Here is a 12,180-nt window from a genome sequence, read left to right as displayed (position 1 = left end):
ATTTCCATTTGAGATCAAATGTCTTATTATGAATTTCATTATCCATCGTTAAGCATTCACATTGTGTTGACTAGTGAATGTTGAAGCCTTTTTGTTTGCTTTCTGATTAAAAGTGAATCACAAAATAAAAAAAATTATTCAAAGTTCATTGAATATCATATAGGGAGCTGTACCTTAATAGAGAGGGTAAAAACAATATTTTTTTACCCAACTGCTGGTTCTCGTTGGTTTTCTATTTGGGCAGCAGGAGTTTTATTTATAAATTTTGGGAAATCCAATCACTTAGCCAACACTAGGCATTACCATAGCGAAGATGCATTGGTGTTTTTTCATAAAATCCACAGAGCTCGGGTTAGACCAGATTCAGTTACATATGCTAACATTTTACAAGCCTGTGCTTAGTTGGCAGCTCTGCAGTAGGGCAAGTAGATACATAAATTTATGATGAAAGATGGTTTAGATTCTGAAAATTTTGTTTCAAGTGCCCATGTAGATATATATGTTAAATGTGGGAATTTAAATGTTGGGCACCAAGTTTTTGACAAGATGCCTCAGAGAGATATGGTTTAATGGACTTCTGTGGTTGCTCGCTACGACATGCACGGCCATGGTGAGGAAGCTCTTTCTCTTTTTAAGTAAATGCAAAAGTCTGGTATGAACCCAGACCATGTCACTTTTGTTGCTGTCCTATCTTCATATAGTCATGCATGGTTGATCTTCTTGGACGAAGAGGGCATGCTGGAGAAAGCTTACGAGTTTATCAAGGGGATGCCACTTGAATCTAATGCTCGAATTTACAACAACATAGAGCTAGGGGAACGAATGACAGAACACCTTTTTAAGATGGAACCTGATAATACTGGGTGTTACGTCTTGCTCTCAAATATCTATGCTGGGGCTGGTAGGTGGGATGATGTTGCAAAGTTGAGATCAGTAATGAAACACATTCGACTGAAAAAAGATCGAGGACGTAGTTGGATGAGGCTGGCATTTCATATGGGAGACAAATCACATCCCCAATTTGAGATTATAAATGCAACGCTGGAGGATTTGGCCGGGCAGATGATGAAGGGTGTGTATGTCCTTAATACAAACTTTGTGCTCCATTATCTGGAGGAGGAATAGACGGAACCATGATAAATTCGAATAACACTTTTTTTTATTTTGTTTAGATTTGGTAAAAAAATATTAAATTTAAATTTAATTTTTTTGTCTTGGATTATTATGATTCAAAAAATTTCATAGTAAACAACTTCTTTGGATTTATGAATTGATAAAATACCTTTTGAATTCTATTGTATATGTTTTTCATTCAAGATTTAAGATCTCTCAAAGATCCCTCATTAGATCGTCAATTGTTAACACCCAAGTCATTTATATATTAGATTTCATGTTTTCATATAAAAATCAATAAAACATAATGCCGCATAATAAGTCAGACTAAAGACTAAATAAAAGAATCATTATAATGCTGAAGTATAGGGAAGATCAAACTTTCATTGTAAAACAAAAACAAAAAATAAAAAAAGAACACAGAAATTGAAAAGTTATTTACTACCCTGCAAACTTCCCTTGATGCTTTGTGATGTTTTCACTAAACAAGTCTCTACCTGAAATTTTTTAAGTAATAAGCATGAGCTGGAAAATTTATGAGTTAATAATCTTCTTATATCAAGATGTAGAGGAAATAATTCTTGTGTTCTCAACCCAAAAATATCAACTGAAATAGTCTTTTAAAAGTCACCCCTTTCCTTCTTGCATTTACATGAGCATGAGTTAGCCTATGTGAATTTGAACTATTGTAGGTCATTTAAGAACTGGAAAAAATAATGCACATCATAATTTAGAAAAAGATGAGACAAGGAGGATAAGAAATTGGAGAAAATGGATTGATGGAGCATAATAAATAGGTCAATAGTTAAATGAAAATTATAAGAGTAGATAATTGGCAGGTAGAGATAATAGGTCATCCAATGATTAAGAAGGGCAGGTAAAACAAATATCATTTTATTCTAAAAGTGAATCATTAATTTCAATTTTGAAAGAGTTAATTTTCAGCTAAACTATGCCCAGTCCCAAATTAATGATCCAATGGTATCTAGGTAGAGGTAATTTTGCTATGGTTTTTTTCTAAACCATCCAATTGTTAAGATGGATAGGTAAGGGAAATTATGTTTTATTTAAAAACTAAATCAATGGTTTCAATTTTCAAAAAGATGCTAAACTTATACCTCGTGGCAAATTAGTGTTGATTTTATTCTAAAACCAAATCAATATTTTTTGTTTCTAAGAAGTTGCGTTTACAATTTTCCACCTCATTTAGACTTGTGGCAAATCAATAATCTAATAGTTAAATGGGAAGGTAAGGGATAATTTTTTTTCTAAATAAGTCACCCAATAGTTAAGAAGGGCATGTAAGAGATAATAAATGATTAAATAGTTTAATAATTTTGAAATAGTTTTTTTGGAATAAGTCATCCAATAGTTAAGATGATTAGTTATGAGAGATATTATTTTATTTTAAAAGAAAATCAATATTTTGAATTTCTAAAGAGTTATTTCTATAATTTTCCAGTAAATTTATCCTTTGTGAAAAATTGGCGATCCCAAGGTTAAGTTGGGTAGCCAAGGGAAATGATATTTTCTTTTTAATTTTATTCTAAAGGATAGTTAAAAAAAGGTGGGTTTTCAAAAAGTTGTTTATATATTTTTCACTAAACTTATGCGGCATGGAAAATAAGTGACCCAATGGTGGAAAATGAGAGAATTATTATTTATTTATTTCTTTCTTGAGGAAAATGTACAATTTCTATTTTCAAATATGCTTCTATAATTTTTTAATAAAAATTTATGTTGCTAAAAATATGAACCAAAGACTATGTGGAGTAGAAAATAAAATTATTATTTTATTTTAAAGAAGAATAAAAAATAAATGATCTAATAGGCAAGCATTTGATCTACAAAAAATAAGAGATTTTGGTTTGCAAGTAGCTATCTTGCGAAGGACAACTTCACAAGAGCGTAGGCATGAGTGGAGGTGATCTTCTGTGGCCAGTCTTTTTTGCATTTATTGCCCTCTCTCGTTGAGCGTGGGAGGCAGTTTATGGGAGATGGGGATTCTAAATTTCTTCATAGTGTTTCTTCGATGGTGGATGAGGAGCAGAGTAAAAAATTCGTGCAAGTAGTCGAGGGCGACTAGGTTGTTCTCGAGGGTGCTCAACTCTTGGCAGTCTAGTCATTTAAAAATGGAGAGCAACCATGTTGACGTGGAAGAGGTAAGGAATCTTCCAATGCCACTCTTATCATTATGCCTAATTCTAAAATGAACTTAGTTTTGAATGAAGTGAGTATTAGGCTTAGAGATAATTTCATTTTCTTGGCAATACTTGACTCTAGGAAGCTTCCTTCTAGGAGTTTCATGAATAATTGGTTGCAAAATGTGTCATTAAAAAGGTTAGGGTTTCACTTTACTTTCTATATTTTGTTCAAATGGGATTATATATCACCATTTAAAAATAAGCTAAAAGTAAGAGAGACGTCCTTAAAAAGGAGTTCTAGTCAGTGGGAAAAGGGTGTTTTAAAGCCATTACATGGACTCCTAAGGCTATTCATGAAGAAATCATTGCCCTATCATGCCCTAGATGGGTTACGATCAGGAACATTCCATTGATTCATTAGAAATGGCTTCCAAAGCCCTAGAATCTATTGGCTATGTTGTTAGAATGGATGAAACATCTTCCCTTCTCCCGCATATGCATGCAAGATTACTCATCTCCATCAAACCTAGAATTTAGATATTTTGAAAGAGATTAGATTTTAATTGGACAAGGAGGCCTTTGTATGCCCTATTCAATATTTGAGTCAGATTTATACATGTTTCTTATGAAATAAAGATGGGCATATTCACGTGAGTTGCCCATTGTTGTAAAATAATGTTAAAAAAGACTTCAGTGGTAGGAAATCTAATCCTTTGGATAACCAGAACCACCCTAATCTAATTGAGAAAATAATTGGTAGCTTTGTCTCTAGGAGGCCTTTGAAAACTCCAAACTTCGTTCCTCTCTCTAATCCACATCCTTCGAAGAATTATGTGCAAAAGGGGGGCTTGCCTACAAATTTATTTTTTTGTGCAGATGCATTCCTCTCATAATGAGGCCGTCATTTCTAAATTGGATGCTCTACATGCTATTTTTAAAGAAGCTTCTAAAGTAGACCCTAATTCCATTTATGAGTTCACTAATAAGGTAATAATGGATAATGAGTACCCAGATACACACCACAAGCCCAAGACTTTGAATGCACAATAAATTATCCTAAATAAATTCAAAAATATCATGGAGACTAAAAATAGAATTGAATCTCAAATGAATGACTTTGATATTCTTGTGATTCCTGCTAGACCCATGGGAAACACTCTGGATAGCCCATCCCATACCCCTAGAAATGAGTAGGTTATGGATGTTGGAGGGGGGATATTGAGCATGCCTTTATGAGCATGACTTAGAAAACCTTGAATCATGGGTGGATGTTGACTTCATTTTGATTGCTAGTGATGAGTCTGTACTATAAGCTCAGTTTCAGTTTCTTGTAAGCTAGATGAGATGATCTCTCTGTTAGTGTAGGTTTTTTATTTTCCTTATGTTCGGAGGTATTTATTTTTGCTACACATATATTATTTAAGCTTGCTTAGGTTAATAGGAGTGGTTTATATGAGGACACATGGTGAAATACTTCAGCTACATGTGTAACTCTCCACCTCACATGGGTGTTTGTGTTACACACCCTCTTTTGGCTTGTTGTGCCACCTCTCGTAACCACTATTTTGTCATTTCCTAAGTGGGTTATGGGGTAGTTGCATTACACACCCTCTTTTGGCCTTATGTGCCAACTTTCTCAACTCCTTTTTTGTCTTCATGTAAGGAGGTTATACCACATGTTTTGGAATTTACCAAGAAGGTAAAACCTACCACTTTTATGGGGAATGGGAGTTAATGCAACCCTTGGATGTATATGCTTATATTTTTCTATATAATAATTACTATACTCTCACCTTCACCAGTTAAGTGATAGCTCGATGAGAGTCCTCTCCAAATTCTCTTCTTTGTCTCTATTTCTCTCTCCTATCAAAATTATCTTCATTCAGCTATTTTGATCTTCGATCATCTATTGTGTGTGATCTACAACCGAAATCAAATCTTGGCTCACTTCTTGCTTCTCGTAGAATCTCACATGGTCTCAAAGCTTAGTGTCTATTATAGCTCATTGCTTTTTCTGATTCATTTGAGGGATTTCAGACTTTTATATAGCTAATATTTTCCTTAAAAACTAAGTATGCTCTTCTCCTGCATTCTCATGTGATCTGGAGAATCAGATCAATTTAAAGGAAAATAGCTTCTAGTTAAATCTAGTTTACATTTATGTGTTGTTTTAAGATCTGGGTGATTGCAGATTTGTGGTAATATTTGAAGCTTAATCAGAGTAAAATTGTTTTACTGGAGTCATTTTCATTTTGGCTTTAGTGTTCCAACTTCTATTCATTTTCAGGAAAAAATGATTTATGGGTTTTCTTCCCAACATCGAAAAACTTCTGGGTGTTAGATGGTATTTCCAGAAAATTCATAAAGTTTGCAGAAATAAAGCTTGAATAGGGCCTAAGCTGTTTTTCTATCAGGCAAATTCAGCAACCTTTCTTAAAAGTTGCACAACTTTTGTGTCGGGTGTCAGATTTTGCAAACAAATACTTGACGGAAAGCTGGAAATGAGAACTCTACATTATTGCGGGTCTAATTGAAATTTTTTGTCTTTTTTTGTCAGATATTAAATGTTGTATGAGCTCCTTCTTTTTCTCTTCAACTATTCATATCTTTCTCCTCACAACTTTGTTTTTCAAAAACTAATAGTTGTTGGAAAGGTATTAAGATAAATTAAGCAGTTATCAGACTAATTGGTTTCAGATCTTGTCTCAAATTATTTGTATTGAAAATCTCTATTGGTTCCTTAAAAGAATTGTAATCTGATAAAAAGCCTTATAAATGCACTAATTATAAAGTGTCAACCTTGTAATATTTGGCAGGTGATTTTTGAGACTAGTGAAAAAGGGGGGTGTCTCTTGTGTCTTCTTTCTCACACTTTTCCTGATTCTTTGCAATCTTATTTTTTGCTATCATGGCTGCATCTATAGTTCCACTTTTAACACCATATAATTACTTTGAATAGAAATCTAAGATGATAATATATCTGAAAAGACATGGATATCATCGTGTTACTATGGGACTTGAAACTGAACCTCAAGATGCTACAGAAAAGATTAAATTGTTTAATAAATGTGATGAAGCTTTTGGTACTCTATGTATGTCAGTCTCTCCGGACCTTGTTTTTCACATTGAATTTGCCACTACACCAAATGTAGTGTGGACCACTTTGAAAAACCTCTTTGGTAAGAAGGATGAGCTAAGAGGTCATCAGTTAGAGAATGAACTCATAGGGTTGAATCCAACCAATTTTGATACTATACAAGACTTCTCCAGTAAACTTAAGTTTGTAAGATTGCAGTTGGAAAGGTGTGGAACTAAGAAAGATGATAAGCAACTGATCTTGAGTATTGTCTCTAAGCTTCATCCTAACTATTCAGTGTTTGTTTCTATATTCTATGCTACAAAATGTGCCCTAGGTACCACATTCAAAATGCCTTCTCGAGATGAATTTGCTGCAGAACTCCCTAGGGAGCAAGACAAATTGGTTCAAATGGGTACAATAAAACCCTCTAAGTCACATGCCTTAGCTGTAAATCAAGGAACAAAAGAACAAAAAGGGTCTAGTAAGAAAGATAAGAAACAAAAGAACCAAGGAGAAAAGAAAAAGATCATAAATTTGATACTTCAAAAGCAGATAATCAGACCTCTTCATCAAAAGGTGAACAACCTAAGAAGGAGAAGGTCAAGTGTTCTTATTGTAAGAAGCTTGGTCATGATGAACATAAGTGTTTAAAGAAACAAATTGATCACCTTTCAAATCTTCTTGAAAAGAATAATATCAAGGTGCCTGATTCAGTCAAACAAAGTTCAGCAGAAGGATCTTCTAAGGACACAGATAAGAGTAAAGGGAAAGGAAAGGGTAAATCCCTAGTTGGTGTTGCTTCAAAACCCAATTCTTGGATACTTGACTCAGGTGCTTTGCACCACATGGCTTCTTCAGAAGATGATTTCACCTCTTTAGAGCAATGTTCTATGCCTTCCATACTAATGGGTGATGACACTCCTGTTTAAGTATATGGGAGAGCGTCTATTGATGTGGGCAAAGGAACATTTAAGGATGTCCTTTGTGTTTAATCTTTATCAACTAATCTCCTATGTGTTTATCAGATCACTCACACTTATTTTGGCAAGCGAGTTGAGTTCACACCAGATACCGTTGTAATCAGTGAAATGCATAATGGGTCTATTATTGCTGTGGGAAAAGCAAATCATCAGTCTAGATTATATCAGTTTTCTCACTTTGTTCTTGACTCTCCTTTGATAGTTTTACTCACTCATGTAGATGAGATTAGTTGTTTGTGGCATCAACGATTTGGCTACTTGAACTATTGTTACTTGCAACAACGCAGTCAACAGGACATGGTTTCAGGGTTGCCTTCTATTCGATTTTCTGATGGAGTTTTCTAGGGATGTATTCTTGGCAAGCATCCTGAGGAGAAGTATGATAAAGGCAAAGCATGGAGAGCTACACAAATATTGGAGTTGGTACATAGTGACTTGGTAGGACCATTTCCACAATCATCTTTCAATAGGGCTAGATATGTCTTAACATTTATTGATTACTTTTCTAGATTTACATGGGTTTACTTTCTCAAACAAAAGTCTAAGGTATTTGAGAATTTTCTAGATTTCAAAGATTTTGTAGAGAAACAATCTGGGAAGTTCATCAAGATTCTACATATAGATAATGGGGGTGAATATGTTAATAATTAGTTTGAAAATTTTTGTTCTTCAAAAGGTATCAACATGCAGCACACAATTCTATACAGTCCTTAGCAAAATGGTGTTGCATAATGTAAGAATAGGTCTTTGAAGGAGATGGAAAATTGTATGATTCACTCCAAGTCTTTGGCACCTCAATATTGGGAAGAGGCCATCAATTGTGCATGTTACATCCAGAATCGAGTTCCTCATAAAGTTGTGAAAGGGGTAACTCCTTTTCAAGCTTGGACTGGTCGGAAACCTATAGTTAAGCATTTCAAAGTGTTTGCTTCTCTTACATGGGCCCACATTCCAGTATAGAAACACAAGGCTATGGATCCATAGAGCAAGCCTTGCATATTTGTTGGGTATCCAGATGATGTCAAAGGGTATAGACTTCTCCATCCCTCTACACATGAGTTGTTCATTGAGAGGAGTGTTTGTTTTGAGTAGAGTTCTTCTATTTCTTCTCATACCACTTCTCCATCCACTATGACATTGGAGACATTACATGATGATGATAGTTCTTTTGAGGATCTTAATCCTCCTAATCCTGATGAGGAGTCTTCTTCCTCCACTTCAAATGGTGACAATGATGGTGACGATTCACATTCTTCTCATTGTCATCATTCAGAGGTTGATGAATCTCCCCCAGACTCTCCAGCTTCAGTGCCTCTTTGGGCTTGACAAACTTTTGAGTTAGCAGGAGGTTGGCTTGGTGATCCATTAGATACTAGAAGAAGTAGGTCACAATTTCAGCGAGCTCCACATCTCTTCATTGCTTCAGCTTCTGATCCATAGTCTTTTCAAGAAGCTTCAAGTTTTCCTGAATGGGATGCTGCAATGCAAGAAAAGTTTAACTCCTTGGAAAGGAATCCCACATGGAATTTAGTTCCTCTTCCTAAGGGAAGGAAACTTATTCAATGCAAGTGGATCTATCAAACAAAATTTGCAGCAGATGGGTCGGTTGATAAGTATAAGGCTCGCTTGTTAGCGAAAGGATTTTCCCAAGTTCCAGGGGTTGATTACTCTGAGACATTTTCTCTAGTTGCTAAGATAAATTCTATCTGGCTTGTTCTTGCTATTACTACAGCCCATCGGTAGGAAGTTCATCAGATGGATGTGAAGAGTGCATTTCTTCATGATAACCTTTAGGAGGAAATCTCTATGGATCAGCCACAAGGGTTTGTTCAGGATCCATCACTTGTGTGTCGACTTTGAAAGTCTCTTTATGGCCTCAAACAAGCTCCTCGAGCTTGGCATGTCAAGATGGAATCCTTCCTTTTGACAGTTGGTTTTACTTGATGCCATTCTGATCTGAACATCTACATTCTACAGCAGGATGATACACTCACATTTCTAGTTCTCTAGGTTGATGACTTGTTGATCACAGGGAGTAACTCATCCACTGTCAAGGTAGTGAAAACTGCTCTACATGATAGATTTATGATGTCAAACTTGGGTCTTCTACATTACTTGGGAATTGAGATCACACAGTCTTCTTTAGGCATCTTCCTTGGACAACCCAAGTATGCACTTGATATGCTCTCCAGATATCACATGGCTGATTGTAAACCTACACCTACTCCTTTTTTGTCTGGGGTAAAACTTGAGGCTAAGTTCTCTTCAGCCTTGGTTGATAGCACTTTATATCGACAACTTTTTGGGGGCCTCATCTACTTGACTCATATGAGACCTGACATTTCATATGCAGTGGGCATGGTCTATAGATTCATGCAGGAGGCACATGAGTTGCATTGGAAAGCAGCTAAGCGGATTCTCCACTACATTCAAGGTACTAACAATTATGGAATTCAGTATGCAGCAGGCATGGATATTAACTTGGTGGGATATATAGATTTAGATTGGGCAGGTGATTCTCTAGATCGCAATTCCACTTCAGGGTATTACTTCTCACTTGGTTCTGGTCCACTTTGTTGGTGAGTAAGAAGCAGTCTACAATTGCTCTTTCATCAATAGAGGTTGATTATCAAGGGGAAATTAGTGCCACCACTGAGGATATTTAGCTTTAGAATATTCTCATTGAGTTTGGTATTCCAATTAGGAAGCCTACTATCATCCTTTGTGATAATCAAAGTGCTATACAGATCTCAAGAAATCTAGTTCATCACTAGAGGATGGAACACATTGAGATACATATGCACTATATTCGGGAGCTAGTTCAGGAAGGCATCATTGATCTTAAGTATTGTTCTACAATGGAGCAGACTGCAGGCATCTTCACCAAACCCTTCACTAAAAGCAAGTTCCTTCATTTGCGATCTTTGCTTGGGATACGACAGGTGTCTACTTCAAGAGGGGCTTCTTAATCCTTCTTTCTTTCTCTCCTTATTTAAGGGGGTGTATATTCCTCTAATGGGGGGCTTCCTCTTTTGGGGGGGATATCTATGTACCTAACATGGTTGCATTTGTCAGGACCCATATTTTCACACACCTAAGCTACGCTTAAGGGGGGGTGTTCGTGTAGGTTTTTTATTTTCCTTATGTTAGGAGGTATTTATTTTTCCTACACATATATTATTTAAGCTTTCTTAGGTTAATAGGAGTGGTTTATATGAGGACACATGGCGAAATACTTTAGCTACATGTGTAACTCTCCACCTCACATGGGTAATTGAGTTACACACCCTCTTTTGGCATGTTGTGCCAGCTCTCATAACCACTATTTTGTCTTTTCCTAAGTGGGTTATGGGGTAGTTGTGTTACACACCCTCTTTTGGCCTTATGTGCCAACTTTATCAACTCCTTTTTTGTCTTCATGTAAGGAGGTTATGCCACATGTTTTGGTATTTACCAACAAGGTAAAACCTCCCACTTTTATGGGGAATAGGAGTTAATGCAGCCCTTAAATGTATATGCTTATATTTTTCTATGTAATAAGAACTATACTCTCACCTTCACCAGTTAAGTGATTGCTCAGTGAGAGCCTTCTCGAAATTCTCTTCTTTGTCTCTATTTATCTCTCATATCGAAATTATCTTCATTCAGCTATTTTGATCTTCGATCATCCATTGCGTGAGGAGTTGAATATGATCTAAGACCGACATCATATCTTGGCTATGTTCTCTCTTCTCGCAGAATCTCACACTCTCCCCCTGTTAGCACCCATAATGAGGAGGTTGATAGAGTTAAAGTGTGCTAGATACATTGTTGAAGCAGGCTTGGGAGGTGGAATGATGAGTTTGGGGTGTGGATTACTTCTGGAGGAAGGCTCCAAGATCATTGACTATGAAGAGGACAAGAGACTCACCTGGGCCATTGTCCCCTACTCAAGGGACCTCGGCAAATAATTGTTGGAGGAAGATATGAATTTTTTTTTGGTATAAACAAGGCTAAATCTAAACAATGACCAAGAGTAAGGCCAAAAAGAAGAAATAAGATGCTCAATTGCTAGGCATTAATCAAATTTTTGAATTCAAGAGGAAGAGGGGTAGGCCAAATAGATCCATTGCATTTATGTCGATTAAAAAAGGAAACAATATGCATTTACCTAAGTGATACAAAGAATTTAGGATAGTAATGGACACTTTCACCTAAATTTTTGATGAAATGAATTTGTGTGTTGGAATGTTAGGGGATTTGAATCCCCAGACAGGAAATATCTTGATAAGAGATTCCTAAGGCTGTATAGGAATGTGGATGTGTATTTATTGCAAGAGATCAAGGCTTTCTAATTTACCTTAGGCATTTTATCTTTTCCTAGAAAACAACCCTAACTATGCAATTAAACATTCACGCGCGAGCGTAAAGACAATACCCATCTATCCTTGATAAAAAAGAATCATAAACACAAGTAAAGGAACAAAGAGACAAAACACGGTGTGACTTTCATTAATTCAACAATTTGTGGATATACAATTTAAGCAACATCAAAACCATATGCTCAGCGTAACCATTTTAAAGTATCTATTTTCTATAAATTTTTAGAAAAATTTCTCGATCAGTCCCGAATTCCTTTTATAGAACAAGGAGTAGAAACAAGCTTTAGGTTGATGACAAATGTCAAAATTACATTGCAGAAATAGAGAATATGCTAAGGTATCTTTCAAAATTTTAAAAAGAAAGATGTCATCCTTAAAGAAGATAGTAGTTCTAGTTCTAACAACTTGCGCAACCGCCTTGCTTCAAATATTTTCCAATCTTCAACTAGCGACCCACCTCTTCAAATGTCCTTAACCGGGCAATTCTTCTCATGCCAATTGTG

General features: G+C 35.8%; 1 protein-coding gene across 1 annotated transcript; it reads left to right on the top strand.

Moving 5' to 3' along the window:
- The first annotated feature begins 639 nt into the window (after positions 1 to 639).
- Positions 640 to 1,125, top strand: LOC131856629 (pentatricopeptide repeat-containing protein At4g02750-like). The gene has a single exon (XM_059208476.1). The coding sequence runs from the start codon at positions 640 to 642 to the stop codon at positions 1,123 to 1,125; it is 486 nt and encodes a 161-aa protein (XP_059064459.1).
- The last annotated feature ends 11,055 nt before the right edge of the window (positions 1,126 to 12,180 follow it).

This window comes from Cryptomeria japonica, chromosome 7 (genome assembly GCF_030272615.1).
Source record: "Cryptomeria japonica chromosome 7, Sugi_1.0, whole genome shotgun sequence".
NCBI classification, from domain to species: Eukaryota; Viridiplantae; Streptophyta; class Pinopsida; order Cupressales; family Cupressaceae; genus Cryptomeria; species Cryptomeria japonica.
Note: the sequence above shows the minus strand (reverse complement) of the source record. Positions and strands in the feature narration are given on the sequence as shown.